Raw genomic sequence first — 19,065 nt, 5'->3', positions numbered from 1 at the left:
GGCCCTTTCCCCTCCTAAAAATTGCCAATTTTTTTCCCAATTTAGCTTGCACTTTTCCCAATAATAAAATTACGAAAGGAAAGCGTATTTGAAAAAAAATAAACATTCGATGTGAATTATATACAATGTACATAAGACTGGTTTAAACTGATATTGTTGAACCACAAAATCGGACAGTTCGTCAGAAAACAAAAATTAGTCCATATCCGTTAAATGCAGTGAGATATTTCGTTGAACAAAACGGTAGGTCTACACTATTTTTACTGCGTTGTTTACATCGATGGGTCGTTGTGACGTCTCTTGAAACACACATAATCAAGAACGATAAGCGGGTAACAAATTCATTCTATGTACAAGTTTACAGCTTTATTTCTTATCAATCCAAAGACAATAATTTTTTTATATTAATGCAATAAGTCTTTTTATTGCCCAGTAACCCATTAATTTGCTTCTTTCTTTCCAAAATCCTCTCATCAATAAAATCACCATATCTTATCCTCCTCTAATGAATAAAAAGCCTGAAGAACAGTTTGTCGTGTGTTGCCACCTTTGTGACGTTTAATAATTTGTTTGAAATTCTCAAAAGTATTATTAACAATGTCATATAATTTTAACAGACAAAAAATGTAAATATGAAAAATAAACTAATTTTGTAAAGGGAGATAATCCAAATTTCCAGTAATTAAAACTTAGACTTAACCGAAAAATTATGAAAATGGGTCTGAAAACGCTTTACAAATTTCAAATAACAACAAAAATTGGCGGAGGAGGGGCGGAAGGAGGTAACTCACAAACTTGAAAAAACGTCCGTCCTCCAAAGCTGTAGGTGGGAGAAGAGGCAGAGTGACGCACCGCATGGCCGGAATTTTAATTGTTAGAATCTGATTGGTCAATCTCTGCCTGTCCTCAGACACGGGACAAAATAACCATCATCATGCTTAACCATACAATATCTCAGACTATGCCATTCAAGGAGGATACTTATTGATTACTATAAAAATTCTTAAGTAAACTTAAATTTATTTATATTAATGCAATAAGTCTTTTTATTGCCCAGTAACCCATTAATTTGCTTCTTTCTTTCCAAAATCCTCTCATCAATAAAATCACCATATCTTATCCTCCTCTAATGAATAAAAAGCCTGAAGAACAGTTTGTCGTGTGTTGCCACCTTTGTGACGTTTAATAATTTGTTTGAAATTCTCAAAAGTATTATTAACAATGTCATATAATTTTAACAGACAAAAAATGTAAATATGAAAAATAAACTAATTTTGTAAAGGGAGATAATCCAAATTTCCAGTAATTAAAACTTAGACTTAACCGAAAAATTATGAAAATGGGTCTGAAAACGCCACTGACTTGACCGAAACAGGGAAAGTTCAGACCCATGAAGGAAAACTGTGGCAACACACATCAAACCATAAAATTATCAGTAGTGGGTAACAATTACATAATTTGGACATTGCAATATGGGAATAAACATATGTCCCATACTACAACAGAAACACAACTTGTCCATGAGACATGTAGGAAAATATACATGTATCTATTACAACTCAATAATAATAATGATAAAATTGCTCTTTGAGAGATAAACATATGCCCTCGTTACAACAAAATCAAAGTATTACCGTCATTTGAGGATTTGGTTTGTATGTGATCCTGAGTATTAACAAATGACTCAGGCATAAATGTTCTTGATAATGGATAAACATATGCCCCATACAAACAGTACATCGCATGTAACATTTCTCACTGTCATTTCACCACCGTCATATATGTGTGTAGCTTGAACATTTACCAGCCTATGTATTAACAAATGACTTAAGCACATGTCCCCGTTAGGTAATAATCCTGAAACACACTTGGAAGTCAAGGTCCTGCACATGTAAAGAACACTGAGATCTGCCTTTTAGCTCCACTTCAACCCAGACATATATCAACATGGTGTCACATGTCTTATGTAAGATTTAAATGCATCTGATTTCCATCTGCCCAGGAATCTAATCTGACTATCACTCATCCCCCGTGATGCACAGTAAGAGGCCATTCCAATTCGAAAAGAATGTCCTTTGAATCTATTAACATCCAAATTACAAAACATGAGACTCTCTTTTAATATGTTTGAGAATTCGTGCCTTGAGACAGGGATATTTGGGGGGTAGCAAAAAAGGGGCCCTTCACGCCCCCCTCTCATTTTTAAGTAGTAATCTAATGCCCCGACTGGACAATATTTAAAAGAGTTGCACGAATTGATTGTAAGTGTAAAGACTTTACCACCAGAATGTTTATAATTTTGAAAGTGAATCAAAATTTTACTTTTTAGAAAAGTAACCTGTGACATTTGCAAGATACGATTAGCAGTGCAACTTGATGTTATTTCTCCTATTCTGAGGAACCCATGGAAAGCCAATAAAAACATTGCTTGAAATAGTACTTTCTTATAAATATTTGACACTGTATTTTCTAATGCCCCACAGATTTTATGTAACACTGCAATTGTTATTGGTAAACGAATATCCATTGAAGGTCTTGATTTGCGACAAGAACTTAACAGTTTTTGAACAAGGAAGCATGACGTATTGTCGGACAAGTTATTGATTCTATGTATATATGCTATTGATGAAATAAATGACACAATAGAAGAGGCTGCATAACCTTCAGCAAATAAATAAGAGATAAACAATGCCAAAGTATCCTGAGACAATGGAAGATCATTACTTATATGAAATTTGTTTGCAAAATTTCTGAAAGTAGCCCATGCCCTTTTATATGCCTGAGTGGAAGCTGGTGCCAATGTTGAATTCAACAGATTCCTCAAGACTGGTTCTAAGGAGGTAAGGCTGGCAGCTGAGGAATCAACATCGGTTCTTTGTCCATCCAAGGAGCCAACTGATGGAACTGCTGAACCTTCAAACGAGACAAACAGTCACATAGAATATTTTCTTTGGTACTAAGATGCCTAGCTTGAAACAAAATGTTAGACTGCAAACAAATGAGCACTAACTCTCTCACCAGATACATTATACATTTATCTTTCGATGCTTGTTTGTTAATGATATGCACCAGAGCATAATTATCTGTGTAAAAGTAAATACATTTGTTTTTCAAAATATGACTCCACACTTTAAGAGCTAAAACTATTGGATAAAATTCCAAGAGAGTAATATTACATTTTTTCCAATTAACATCCCAAGTACCATAGAACCAATGTCCTCCTAACACTGCCCCATATCCAATAGATCCTGAAGCATCTGTATACAATTTCAATTCGTTGGAATATACCCACCTATCCGGTAAGAAAACTGACCTACCGTTGAATTGATCCAAAAAGGCCAACCAAGTATGTAAATCTGCTTTTACCTCTTTGTTTAATCTAATGCGATAATATGATTTTGTAATGCCAACAGTGGTATTGATAAGTCGCCTTAGAAATGCTCTTCCTGGCAAGACCACATTACAAGCAAAATTAAGAAGACCAATCACTGATTGCATATCCTTCAAAGTAATCTTTTTGCAAGGCAAAATCTCCTCAATTGCATCCTTACATTTTCTAACTTTATCAATAGGTAGCCGTGCCTCCATCATCTCAGTGTCTAATTCATAACCCAGAAAAGTCATTATCTTGTCTGGACCGAATGTTTTATCCTTAGCCATAGGTATACCTATGTCAGCACAAACTGTTAAGAATGTCTCAAGTTTTTTGCGGCATTCTGTGGCAGATTTATCAACAATTAGAAAATCATCTAATACATGAGTCATAAATTTTATACCTAATTTTTCTTGTGCTATCCACTGAACCGCCGTACTAAACCTTCCAAATATGCGACAAGAAGAACTGCAACCCATCTGAAGACATGTGTCAAAATACCAATTACCTTGCCATGTAAAACCAAAATATTTAAACTGGGATGCATGTAAATTGATAATCCTAAATGCATTAGAAATATCTGTTTTGCAACAATATGATCCTTTCCCACACTCTTTAATGTACTGAATAGCATCCTCAACAGAAGAGTATTGAACAAATGACTCCTCTTCTGGGATGCCATCATTGACCGATTTACCTTCTGGATATGACAGATGATGAATCATACGGTACTCACCCTCTGTTTTCTTGTTAACTAGACCTAAGGGGGAACAATGTAAAACTGGCAATGGCTTTTCTGTGAAAGGACCCATAATTCTACCCAAACATATCTCTTTCTCTAACTTCTTGCTGATAACATCTGGTAAGTCATTTGCTGATTTCATGTTTTTAGAAACGATATTTTCAATTTCCCCTGTATAACCAATACTAAAACCATATCTAAAACCATTAACTAAAAATTCAGTTTCTATGTTGTCATACCCCACTAACCAATACTCTAACCTACTGGGATTTATTGGCGTTGGACCCTTTTGTGGAATAGGTTGCCTTTGTGGATTTATAATTACCTGTGTAAGTTTGTTTTCCATTACTTTGAAATGATTTTTGGGTTCTAGCTCTGTCCAAGAAACGAAATGGCCGTTGAAGCAGATTTTTACATGAATAAATTGGATGGATGCCACCACAATTAAAACATCTGTGCTGAAATTTGCAAGAAGCACCTAGGGTACAATATCTCCCAGCTTTGTGAAAGGCAAAGCATGCTCCATGAGGAATTTCCTCATACTTACCCAATGTTGAACGCTCTGTTACAATTTTGCTCAACTTTTTCTCAGATTGCTTGAGGCGAGCATTAACATATATCTCCATATGGACGTCACCCCATTCTACCTCACCTTGTTCTATGAGTTCCCTGAACTCCTTATCATATTTTCTCCAACCCCCCTTGTCTTCTGCAATCTGCCTAACAGATTCCATATGTTTTGCAAGTTTTGGTTGTGCAGATGTATACTTAATGCAATATATTGTTGCATACCTATTCCATGCCGTTACCCAGTCATTCAGGGATAAGGAGCCATCCCTTACATCGTCATCATCTTCGGACCTCATATTGTGAATCACCACCTTACCTGACTGATCTTGTTCTTCAACTTTGATAGAATATTTACTTTTTCCCTTTTCCTTTTTTAACAACAGAGCCATATCAACATACTGTTTTGACCAAATTTTTGATTTGATTTTGTCTGAAACCTTTGCCTCTATTGGTACAGAAAAGCTTACAAATCCTGCCTTCTTAACTGCATTTGCTAAAGATGGGCATTCAGTACCAACAATCTGTGAACTGTGTTCAACCACAGCACTTGATACCAAACCAGAAATGTTTGCACTCCCTGACCTACTTATCATTTGACAATCTGACCCTTCATTATGAACAGAGATACTCCCCTGCTGTTGTAGCAATGGTTTTATCTCTGCTAACACTTTCTCTGTAACCGACTTTGTTATGGCTTGGGTCAATGCTGCCAAAGTTTCAGGAGGAATAGTGGTTGGTGAAGTGCTGACATCCCCTGTCACAGCATCAGTAGAAAGTTCTCGTTCTCCTCTTTTGTTTTGGCCACGTCGAGGTCGTTTCGCCTGGTTTGTTTTGGATTGCTGGGGTTTGCTTCTTTTTCCTGGCATAATGCTAGTAAATATACCTACAGAATTGTAAATTGAGACAGAAGAATATATCCTTATATTTAACATAATCTGTGTTAAGTTAAATATGAATGCCTAGAAGATGCAAGTAATACCATGACTTTTGCGTGTGTACATCACATGCCAATATTTTGAAAATACATTCTACAAACAATTAAGTATGCATAACTACAAATGGTAATGTTATTGAAAAGCAATAAACTAAAGTGATAGAAACTGAATCTTTTCTCCTAATGGTGGCTAATCGCCTGATTCTGTACTTACACTAGTTACAGACACCCTGTACCGATTACAGCTGATAACAAAAGTTATCCAGGAAATATCACAATAAAGAAAGAACCAATATTGTTTTCAAACTAAACCAAAATTTTCCCTTAATGCAAGCAAATCGCACCCCCCATTGTGCGACTGCAAAAGCAATTAATCAGCTTCTCTTGAACAGATGCCACTCCGTAAGGACTACTAGCTACATAAAACGAAGCGCTGACATCAGTAATAAATCACCACATTTGAAGTCGTTTCACCTATTGCCGTGCCAAATCACCGAGTAGGCTTTAATGCCTTGCATAAAGACGACTACGTATTGTTAATTGTTCTTCGACTATGCAATAAACTGGTCGTGGTGATCATACAATAATCTGAGATTCGAATTCTTGTAGAAAGATCGTCAACACATTCATCATAATACTTCATACCTCAAATATAGATAATACCATGAATAGAAGGAATTTACAATTCGGTATCGAACTATTAAACTCTACAATTACCATAAGCAATAAACCTAAAATGCAACAATTTCTTTCTGAAGCAACAATTTGGAACAATGAGTTTAATAGGCATATTCTAACGATAAATTTAAGTGATGATAGAAAACGAAAAAACATTGAATCATTGATCAATCAAAAACGGGTGTGCATGCACGTGGATAGAACCAAATCACAAAGTTAATATGAACTAATTACGTTCAAAGTCATTCTTTCACTGGTACCAGTGGACGCGTGACGCAAACGTCACTTCCACGTGGACATGTAAATATCTGCCCTTGAGTGTAGACTGTCACTACATTGTACTTCGTGATAAACCTGAGAATATTCTACTTCTATCCCTAGAGAAATCAAATAAAAACCTATGAAAAAATCTCCAGGGTAAAAGTTGAAACTAAAGCGAAAAACCCAAACGGGTACAAATTGGCAAGTACAATGACTGCCTGAAACTTGTACTTAGGTCTTGCCTTAAGTACTGTAAAAACACACATATTTTAGTAATCAACTTATACCGTACAAATAAATTGGCAGGCATTTTCTCAACGATTATTCTTTACAGAAAGGATAAATCTCGAACGCATTGTGATACATTCCTAGATAAATCAAATATATTCGATGGAAAATCGCCAGGGTAAAAGTTGAAACTAAAATGAAAAAACCCAAGCGGGTACACAATGGCAAGTACAATGACTGCCTGAAACTTGTACTTAGGTCTTGCCTTAAGCACTGTAAAAACTCACCGAATTTTAGTAATCAACTAATACCGTAAGAAATAAATGGCAGAAATTTTCCCAACGATTATTCTTCACAAAAAGGATAAATCTGGAACGCATTAATATACATTCCTAGATAAATCAAATAAAATCGATGGAAAAATCGCCAGGGAAAACATGGTAAAAGTTGAAACTAAAACGAAAAACCCAAGTGGGTACAAAATGGCAAGTACAATGACTGCCTGAAACTTGTACTTAGGTCATGCCTTAAGTACTGTAAAAACTCACAGAATTTTAGTAATCAACTAATACCGTAAGAAATAAATGGCAGAAATTTTCCCAACGATTATTCTTCACAAAAAGGATAAATCTGGAACTCATTAATATACATTCCTAGATAAATCAAATAAAATCGATGGAAAAATCGCCAGGAAAAACATGGTAAAAGTTGAAACTAAAACGAAAACCCAAGCGGGTACAAAATGGCAAGTACAATGACTGCCTGAAACTTGTACTTAGGTCTTGCCTCAAGTACTGTAAGGATCACAAAATTCTGGTCACTTTAACATTTCTAAATAATACCTTACAAATTTACTGGTACGAGATTTGTTTTTTTTTTTTTTTTTTTTTTTTTTTTAGTACCACAATGAACACATATACATGTTACTAACAATACCTAAATGCTATATGCAACAAAAGAATAAATCTGAAATCTTGCTCCATTTTCTAGAAAACCTATTTTCCCTCTGAAATTAACGCTCCCCTTACACTCCTAAATAAATGAACATTCCCTTGTTTATTTAAGTGAACTCCGTCACAAACGAATTTCCGACTACAATCTCCTTCACAGGGAGAAATGAAATAATTCCCGTGTTCCCAAAACACACAATAACCTAGTGATGGCAATGCGGCTCTCAGTATTACATTCACACTGTCTGCTATTTCATTGTATCCAAAATTAACCTTAAATCTTGGCAATAATTTGCAGACAATTATCTTCCCAACCTTATAACGGCGATGCATCACCGACACCACCGCTTCAATTTTTGCAGCCAACAATGCAGGATCTGTACTAGGAACAATATCGTTCTCCCCAATCATCAAAACAACTATCTCGGGACCTAATTTAACGACTTTCTCTATATCCTTAGATAGTATATCGTGAACTTTCCTTCCACCTACACCCCTGTACAAAACGGAATGCGTTCTTTCAAGACCAAGATTTTCAGAATATCTGATATCGTCACCATCCTTCAAAAATTCGTGAAAACGACGTACAATTGAGTGACCTAAAATGACAACCGAAGTTTTGCCCATTGAAGACATGATAAAATAATTTTACTCACCAAATACAGTACTTGCTAACCAATAACTCACAAACTTGAAAAAACGTCCGTCCTCCAAAGCTGTAGGTGGGAGAAGAGGCAGAGTGACGCACCGCATGGCCGGAATTTTAATTGTTAGAATCTGATTGGTCAATCTCTGCCTGTCCTCAGACACGGGACAAAATAACCATCATCATGCTTAACCATACAATATCTCAGACTATGCCATTCAAGGAGGATACTTATTGATTACTATAAAAATTCTTAAGTAAACTTAAATTTATTTATTAAACGCTGTTTGACCTTCATTCATACCCATCTTTATGTTTTTAAAGTAAAATACCATTGTTAGAAATCGTTTCATATGACCTTTAACAAAGAGTTATGGAATGATGATTTGGATAGAATAGTTGAAAAATTTAGAAGGTTAAAGAAAATTAGATGAGTAAAATAAAGATATTAATAATGTTTGATATGATTTTAAAATTATTTACGATAAAATTGATTTTTCCCAATTTGACAGAAATGTCGACAATTTATCCCAATTCGAAAACCACAGGACCCTTATAAAAAATGTAGAAAATTCACTGCCAAAATAATAAATGGAATTCGGACAACAAAAATTAGAAATAGAAAATCTTTATTTTTCCACGTCTAAAGCTATTTCATTGGCACATCTGGTAATGCAAACCACATTTACCCCCTTACCCCCCTCCCGATAACCAACTATGTCAGTTGCTATTAACGACTGAAAAATCATTGATCAATTCTAGTTTTGTGAATAAATCTTAATGTATCCTCACAACAACAGTAGAGAGGGGCTCAAATATGTTGCAATTTATTCAATAATCATATGCGAATGCTGAAATATTTCATTATGGTGTTAAAGTTAGAATTATGTACAATATTATAAATACTGTTCGTATTTTCTCTTCTGAAACATTTCATTGCTACAAGGGGATTGTCATATGAATTATATTATAAAAAAATAATTAGATAGGTGCACATAAAGGGGGGGGGGTGGGGGTAAGCAGAGAAAAATTGTGGATCCGCGCTAGCTGCAGAACTGTAGCTCTGTGAAAAAAATATTTTGACATAACAGAGAGCTACAGATCCACCCCTTATAAAAGTCTTCGATTTACGGCGCACAAAAAGCTGCGCATGGTTGAGGCCTTATATCGTTATATTCTTGAGTTCCTGTCTCATTAATTCAATAAAAAAAAAAATTCTTAACATATTTACCTACTATACTTGTGTCCAAACATACCTTCAAATATTCATTAAAGCCCAATACGACCCGAAAACTCCCAGCTTTAAATGATTTCGTTTGTTGACATAGCCATGTTATGAAGCCGGTCAATTCAAAGTATTGTAGGAAAATATGCTAAGAATTTTTTGATATCAAATTTATGAGACAGCAACTCAAGAATACAACGATATAAGGCCTCAACCGTGCGCAGCTTTTTGTGCGCCGTAAATCGAAGGTTTTTATAAGGGGTGGATCTGTAGCTCTCTGTTATGTCAAAATATTTTTTCAGAGAGCTATGTTCTGCAGCTAGATCCGCGCGTGTATATGCAATAGTGTTGAATTTATCGATTTATTCAAAATTATCATTACATTGTAATGCGTTTAATGTTCAAAGGCAGTGCTGCTACACACACTGTTTTACAAACTTAAAAGGTTTACAAACCTTTTTATTATTTAGTGACTTGAAAAGATTGAGAGTAGATATAAGGAAAGGAGAGGCAGTCGAGAGGATACAGTTCAGAACAAGTCACGCTTCAAACGAATGGTCAAAGAATGAACATTACAAAATATGTATATATATCGCTCAAACAGTATATGCACTGTAGCACCGCGGTCAACATATTAGCATTATCTAGGCTTTAGACAGATCACTTTTAAAACATGTACAAATACATAGTGCTACTTACTCGATCGGTTCGAACTGTGTTGATGACGATGTTGTATCCCATTTCCATTAAAAAGTCCGGGATAATTCTTATGCCATCACCACGATTACTCTCCGCCATGCGCTCGATTGTTTTGGCGCGTTGATCAAACACCCGAATAACACAGTTATAAATAGTAATTCGTCCGAACGAAAAGCTTTTAGTTCGGACAAAAAATTGTTTTTGCTCGAACGATTTTTTTTTTTTTAATTTTGGTCCGAACAAAAAACTTCTTTGTTCGGACAAAAAAGTTTTCGATAGGACAAAATGATATATGCTGAATTTAAGGGACATTTTCATCGTGTCTTTATAGAGAGCTCTGTAGATACATGTAGGTATACATAAATAAATAGAGATCTATAAGCTTGTAGGGAAGGTTGGCAGCGGATACTCATCAGGGACGTAGCAACAGGGTGGGCCTGGTCCCCTCCCCACTTTTTTTTAAAATTCCCCCCCCCCTTTCTTTTACATATTAAAATTCTTTTTGGTACGGCTGACCCCACCCCTACTCCTTTTTGGCTGGCCCCCAACTTCCCCTTTTCAAAAACGATGCTATGCGCCTGCTCGTGTCCCCTTAACACTTTCAAAAGTAGGGAGTGGGGACAAGAGTATGTTTGTGCCCCCTCCTTACACTTCTGGGAAATTTCTGTTCTAATATTGTTACTTGCTATATAAAGAAAGGTAGGTCTACTAGTATATCATAAAATTGGTATAAAATTTGGATATCCAGATTTGGTTGACAAAACTTTGATAGGCTCTGATTGGCGCATAATTGCATTATTGTCGTCCTCTACAAAAATTTAGTTCCTTATTGAATGTGTTACACTCCGTTGTACAGACAATTTTCATTTAATATACTTTTGCCCGGGGATGGGTGGGGGCTTGAGGCCGACCTCAAACTTTTAAGACTGAGCAAGATGTAGGGATTCCCACCATTTCTAGCTTGTTGTTTCAGGGGTTGGGGGAGGGGCGATGATGTAGTTTACTGTAGTTACCGTCGCCATCTTCATGATGTTTATATAGAAAATTTTGGAATTGAATCCCATTTTAGCATGTGCCCCAATTTAAGTTTTGTGCTTCCCAACCACCACTTTACGATGTTTCACTACGACATTGGCGTTGCCTTATAGCTAATTACAAATTCGTCCGAACAAATTACTAATTTGCCTGAACAAATTTACTTATTCGTCCGAACGATTTACTAATTTGTCCGAACAAATAGCTAATTCGTCCGAACGAATTGCTAATTTGTCCGAACGAATTTCTATTTCGTCCGACTAAATACCTAATTCGTCCGAACGAATTGCGAATTCGTCCGAACGAATTCCTAATTCATCCGAACGAATTGCTAATTCGTCCGAACGAATAATTTTTTTTACACGGCCTTTCTACGCCGCCGTACAAACTAGTACTACTGTAATTTCAAATAAAGTTTATTACCTGTCTTCTAACTTGTTTTGAATCTTTCTTAGAATAGGTGTGGTTAAGCTGTTTACCCTCTTGGAATACTTTAATATCAGTTGGGAGGATATCATTACCAATCCATGATCAATTCGCAACATAAAAATGACAGTGATGATGTTCATGATAATGAAACATAGTCATCAATCAGAAGACAGAAATGCTAGCTTTGAAATATCAAGAAAATTTTTGCACAGTGATCGACAACCACAAAAACAAAAGGAACTGAACAGCTACAAACCCTCCAAAAAACATGGTGAGATACATTTACAATCTACTTTTGCCAAGCATTAATATAATGTATTCCTAATATATTGAAATATGACAAGATTTGTACCATTTCAAAAACAAAATCTTGCGCAACAAAAGTACAACCTTTGTCCTCGCTGGTACACCAGCACCTATACATTGTAAGCTTCTCACGTCTGTCTGCCTATACAGCAGTCTGATTTGATGGTAACTATTATGAGTATTTGTACACTTTCAATATGGTTTGAAGTGAATGATCTGAACCCATTTCAGTTCTTGTAAGAGTGCATACAGGTTGCTGTGGGTAAGTCATAAAATTTGAATGCCTAGCTGAGAATTGAGACACTTGTTCCAGTTGATGGAATGACTATATTTAGTTCGACAATCATGTTAACAAATTTGCAGTCCCCGTGATCAGGGGCTGTTCCAGGTTTTCCGAAGGGGGGAGTGATAACCAAAATATCCAGCCGTTTTGGGTGACAAATCTGGAGTTTTACTCACAATATTTCTAAATCTGTGGCGAAAGGGGTGGGGTTCCCTTAAGATAAAGTTTGTCTGAATTTCATCTTAATTGAGGCTGAATACTGTATGAATCTTAGTCTGAATTATGTCTTAAACATTTCTGAATTTTGTCATTAATTTGGAACACATTCAGCCAATATTCAGACGAATTCAGACATTATTCAGACAATTCAGACCTTATTCAGACATACCAATAAATCCATTCAGATACAATTCAGAATACTTCAGACAAAATTCATAAAATGTATGAATTTATTCAGATAAATACAAAAATGATAAGATAACATTCAGAACAATGCAGACAAAATTCAGATAACATTCAGAATTGTTCAGACAATATTCAGAATTGTTCAGATAATATTCAGAATTTGTTATATAATATACAGTCACTCAGACAGAATTAAGAATTGTTCAGGTAATATTCAGAATTGTTCAGACAATATTCAGAATTGTTCAGACAATATTCAGAATTTGTCATATAATATACAGTCATTCAGACAGAATTCAGCACTGTTCAGATAACATTCAGAATTGTTCAGGTAATATTCAGAAAATTGTCAAATAAAATATACAGTCACTCAGACGGAATTGGACATTGTTCAGTTAACATTTAGAAAATATAAAAACTGAATCAGACATCATTCAGAAAGGTCCATGAACTGATCTACACAATGGTCTACTGGCAAGAAATTAGCAATTGAATTTGATTCTTTTTTTTAAACATTGAATACTCAGCTGCGCCATTTCTTCTATATCTCTTTTCTTTTCCAATCTAATTTTCTTTCTGTTTAATCCCTCCTGTTTAAAATGAAGACATCTTGGTTAAAAGTTATGATAATGATATTAATATACAACTCTCTAATTAGTCAAATATTGATAATTCTGCTACTTGTTTGAAATTTTAGTCCTATTAAATTATGTTATATAATTTATATTTAAAAAATATAATTATGGGAATAATTTGATTCACAGAATTCTATGATAAATAATGTCTTAACATGTCACAGGAACACTTGAAATATCTTCGCATGTAACACTAACATGTATATATATATATATATATACATATATATATGAGAGAGAGAGAGAGAGAGAGAGAGAGAGAGAGAGAGAGAGAGGTATCTACACTTTGAAGTTTGAGCAAGTTATGTCCCTTTTCTGCCATCTTGCGGTCAAAAAGTCAGCTACAAAATTGTCCAAGGGTGGTCCCGGCCCCGGGCAACCCATAACTTAATGAAATAATTATCTAAAATCCACCGTAGTATACTCTTACATTAAATCAATTGGTAGGGTAGTCGAGATTTTCACCGATTGACCTTTGGTTGACCCCATAAAGGGACGTAACTCGCCGCGAAGTCTTGTTTAATTGCCGATAAACTCATTACCTGGCTTTTTCATGAATGTTGGTTTTCACTCCTTCTTCACTTGACATGCTGATCATTCAGGACTCTAATTCAGTACCCTAGAATTAAATATACATGCGATATCATCACAAAAAATGGTGCAGAAGCTAGGAGAGAGTGATCGACGATTGTATTTCTAGATCCATTTTCAAAACAAAAAACCCCACTTACCTTCACTATAGGCCTAATTCAGTAAACGAGTAAGTTGAAAATCGACGTGCATATGCTCTTTTCATTACTTCCAAGTTGATTATTCCATATTCCATGTGTGTTTTTTCATAACAGCTAGCACCTCTGCATCTGTCCCATTTCCGTCTGCTTCAAATCGTAGCGCACGCGAAACCGAATGACACTTCGACTAATTCCGTGAGCGAGTACGATCGGCCGAGTGTGCCGGGTGTTTAAATAAAATGTCTTTTAAAGAAAAGTTATAATAAATTATTAATTGTACTTTAGAATTTAAGAAACAGGAGTATGCTGGATAAAGTTATACATGTTTTTTTTTTTATTACAAGGCGTTGAAACGGTTACAAGTAATTTCGTTGACGGATCATTTCATCCCCGTTTGTCTTCACTGTTTATGTTGTAGTTGAAATACTTATAAAATATATTAGCTGGTCTGAAGCTAAAGAATTGATATTGCAAAATATAAATGTGTTTTGAAGTTGTTTTTTCAAACTTTGAGCATTTAGTACCTAGTTTCTGATTCTCGCGACGAGCATATGACACGAAACGGCTGACAACCGTGAATAACAATGGCGGACGATGTAAACATTGAACATGTGCACGTCCCTTTCCCCTTTGGCTGTTTCAAGAAAAACCAGTTGATGAGCCGTCTTCAGTCAATATGAAATTTAGAATGTAAGTATGAAATTATTGCCAAAGTACTGTAAGAGTACATTGTAAGACTTTAAAACGATAAATTGGGTCGAATGAATCCAACCTTCATCATGCACCCTATCTGAGCCTTAATTTCGAAGTTTATATCAATGTAGATCTAGGCATCCCTTTTGCCGAATTGTGCACGAACATAAAATTTATTTTTCCATTAATTTGAAAGATGGTTACCGGTAGACATGTTTTATGATAAAATCATAGCTGATAATACAAGTTTAATTCTTGTTGAACTCTGGCCTGTCATTTCACGACCTGCCTTTGTTCTTTTTTTTTCAGGAAATAAATCTACTTGGAAATTACAAGTGCAAGCGTTCTTTAAAAGTGTCACCCTATTCCCGTAAGATCTACCTTCAATAACTATATATGACAAAGAAGTAACCAGTTCTGATGGGAAAGAAAACAAATATATATACATTTACTGCTGTGAACTTTTGTGTTTTTAATGCAGACTGACAGTGAAACAACGATGTACCACACGTGAAGGAAACATTTTTCTCTATGTTCATACATACATAGTATGGGAATATACGTTACATATACTTATCACTTCCTCTGTTAAAATGTAAGAGGGTATTAATTGATAATACTCTCAGAGTCTCTGCATGGATACCATCAACTTTATCACTCAGGCAATGGATATTTATTTTTGAGGCCACAAAATCTGTATATTGCTTTCTCAATAATTTTGTTGAAAAGAATGAAGTGGTGTTTGATTTAATGTGATTGACATTAAATGAAAAATACTAAGTTTAAAATGTATTAATTGCATGATTTTTAATAAGATATGCAGCACAAAAATGGCTCATGCATACACCATTACACTTTCTGTACAGCTCTGATGCAGTACAAAATCAGCAAATATGCTGCTGGGTAGTACACTCCCATTTTATGCTGCAATTGTACTTCATATTTGCAGCACAAATAAAGTACACTTGCAGCACCAAAAACGGCATAGGCTGCAATGCAGTATTGATGTGCAGCAATTCCATAATGGTTTCTCATTTACTGCTGTATATAGTCTAAGTGTGCAGTTCTATATTTCCTGTTTGGATTTTCAGATGGCTGAATTGTGTCTGACATTACACTTGAAAATTAAGAAAAAGTTCAGATTGCTGAATTGTGTCTTATTAATCTAAATTACATAATTCAGCAAAAATTCAGACATTCAAAAAGAATTCAGATTTCTGAACCATGTCTTACATTTAAAGGCCAAGATTCAGAAAATTTCAGACAAAATTCAGAAAGTTCAGATGTTATTCAGAAAGGAAAGAGATAGTGTAAGACAGGGTTCAGACAGCTTTTTTTTTTTTTTTTTTTTTTTTTTACATAAGACATAATTCAGACACTATTCAGCCATATTAAGAATTATTCTTCCAAAATTCAGAAATATCAGTTTGTAAGGGTTGTCAACTCTAAATCCGCCACCTGTGCAGTGCTTCCCAAGGCCAGGTCTAGTACTTACTGGACATTTAATTCAATTTAAACAATATTTATGTTCCCCAAACAAAGTTTGGGAACATATTGTTTTTACTCTGTTTCTTATTATGTTCCCCAAACAAAGTTTGGGAACATATTGGTTTTACTCTGTTTCTTATTAAGGTCTTCCGTTCCAGACGGAAGACCTTATAGTGATTCTACTGTTTATTAAGGTCTTCCGTCTCCTGCGGAAGACCTTACTATTATTGTTCGCGTTCTTCTTCTTCATTATTAAGGTCTTCCGTCTCCTGCGGAAGACCTTACTATTATTGTTCGCGTTCTTCTTCTTCATTATTATTATTAAGGTCTTCCGTCTCCTGCGGAAGACCTTACTATTATTGTTCGCGTTCTTCTTCTTCATTATTAAGGTCTTCCGTCTCCTGCGGAAGACCTTACTATTATTGTTCGCGTTCTTCTTCTTCATTATTATTATTATTTTCCTTGGTAGTACACGCGTTTTTCTCAGCCATTTCTCGATCGATTTTCACGAAATTTTCAGGAAAGATGTCTTTTGGTGACGAGACTTTGCTTGCAAAATTTCGTGCTTGACGTCGCTTCCGGTCAGGAGTTATCTCTCTTTTAGTGACTTTTTGAAGGGCCTTGTTGTCCACACATCTCCTCCGTCAGTTTTGAAGCTAGAGTCTTGAAATTTCTACACAAGATAGAGTAAACATTTTAGAAGATTTGTGGGGGATTCGATTTTACCGGAGGCGATTTGCCTAAACGCTCGCCTGGACCTGAAAAAATGGATGCCAAAATTTTCCGCCGATTTCGGCGATTTTTGACCTTTGATCTCCAATATCTTTTTTCTTGCAAATATTTTGTTAAGACATGTAGAACAAAAGTTGTGCACATTTACGAGATCTTTTCGAAACTATCAAGATTTGGGGGCTAACCCCTTAAATTAGGGATCTAGAAGGGCTCAAAGTCTAGATCAAATATCTCAAAAATCGTTAATATTTTGGTATAAGTCAAAGAACAAAAAATGTTCATCTCAACAATCCAAATCTATTCATATAAAAATTGAGGTCATATGTTACGTAATAAGGGATTTTAAGGGCCAAAACCATAAATGTTTTACCCCTTGTATCTCGAAAACGACAAATATTTTGAAAAGCAATAAAGAACAAAAGTTGTTCAGAATGATGATCTGAACAATATGCATATTTCGTTTTTACCCTATGTGGCCCTGTTAGGAAGCTACAGTTTGGCCCCTAAAAATTACTTCTAGAAATAACTCGAGAACGGTAAAGAATTTCTAAATACTTGTTGAACAAAACATGTTTGAAATGTCCTGACCTTTCTTACGATATCAAGCAAAAGGGGCTGACCCTTTAAATTAGGGGCCCAGAAGGGTCCAAAGGTTTATGAGAATATCTCAGAAACTATTAATATTTTGTAATAAGTCATTGAAGCGGAAATGTTCATCTAAACGAGCTTGTTCTTATCAAATCAAAAAGTAGGTCATATGTTACGTAATAAGGGATTTTAAGGGCCAAAATCATGAATAATTGACGCCTCATATCTTGAAAACGACAAATATTTTGAAAAGCATTATTGAACAAAAGTTGTTCAGAATGATAATGTAAACAATATGTACATTTCGTTTTTTCCCTATGTGGCCCCGTTAGGGAGCTACAGTTTGGCCCCTAAATATTTCTTGTAGAGATAACTGGAGAACGGTAAAGAATTTCTAAATACTTGTTGAGCAAAAAATGTTTAAAATGACAAGGCCTTTCTTACGATATCAAGCAAAACGGGCTGGCCCTTTAAATTAGGGGTTCAGAAGGGTCCAAATGTTTTTGAGAATATCTCAGAAACTATTAATATTTTATAATAAGTTGTAGAAGCGGAAATGTTCATCTCAACGAGCTTGATCTTATCAAATCAAAAACTAGGTCATATGTTACGTAATTAGAGATTTTAAGGGCCAAAATCGTAAATATTTGACGCCTCATATCTTTAAAACGACATATTTTTTGTAAAGCATTATTGAACAAAAGTTGTTCAATGTGTCATAACCTATCGATCAATATCAAAAAATGGGTCTGTGGGCCTCATGGCTCGCCTGTAGAGTCGATTTTTGTCGATATCAGTCGATTTCAAAAACTTGTAACTGGTAAATATTTTGTAAGGACATATTGAACAAAAGTTGTTCAGTTTATCGAGATCTATCGATTGATATCAAGAAATAGGCCTATGGTCCTAATGGCTCGCCTGTAGAGTCGATTTTTTGTCCATATCGGTCGATCTCAATAACTTTTTACAGGTAAATATTTTGTAAAGACATATAGAACTAAAGTTGTTGAGTCTATAGAGGGCTAACAAATGACATCAAGAAATAGGCCCGCAGGCCTTATGGCTCGCCTAGAGAGTCGAATTTCAAACGAATTTCACCGCAACTTTGCTTCAGAAGCTTATGATATGAAAAATTGATTATATGTAAAGTGTCTTAAAGTCGGAAACTAAATTGGGACTCATTTGTCTTTTTTTTTTTTTTTTAACTCCGAGTGCATCAACAAATCGAACGGAAGACCTACTCGTTGCTCGCAACGAGATCGTGTCTAGTTATTATTATTATGATTATTATTTTCCTTGGTAGTACACGCGTTTTTCTCAGCCATTTCTGGTCCGATTTTCACGAAATTTTCAGGAAAGATGTCTTTTGGTGACGAGACTTTGCTTGCAAAATTTCGTGCTTGACGTCACTTCCGGTCAGGAGTTATTTCTCTT

At 35.2% G+C, this 19,065-nt stretch overlaps 1 protein-coding gene across 1 annotated transcript; it reads right to left on the bottom strand.

Moving 5' to 3' along the window:
• Positions 1 to 452: 452 nt before the first annotated feature.
• LOC125676252 (uncharacterized) lies at positions 453 to 8,652 on the bottom strand. The gene is made up of 2 exons (XM_056157248.1): positions 8,393 to 8,652; positions 453 to 5,555 (listed from the first exon to the last, which is right to left on the bottom strand). The coding sequence occupies exon 2, from the start codon at positions 5,549 to 5,551 to the stop codon at positions 4,376 to 4,378; it is 1,176 nt and encodes a 391-aa protein (XP_056013223.1). The 5' UTR covers positions 5,552 to 5,555; positions 8,393 to 8,652; the 3' UTR covers positions 453 to 4,375.
• Positions 8,653 to 19,065: the final 10,413 nt, after the last annotated feature.

Source organism: Ostrea edulis, chromosome 2 (assembly GCF_947568905.1).
Source record: "Ostrea edulis chromosome 2, xbOstEdul1.1, whole genome shotgun sequence".
Classification (NCBI taxonomy): Eukaryota; Metazoa; Mollusca; class Bivalvia; order Ostreida; family Ostreidae; genus Ostrea; species Ostrea edulis.
Note: the sequence above shows the minus strand (reverse complement) of the source record. Positions and strands in the feature narration are given on the sequence as shown.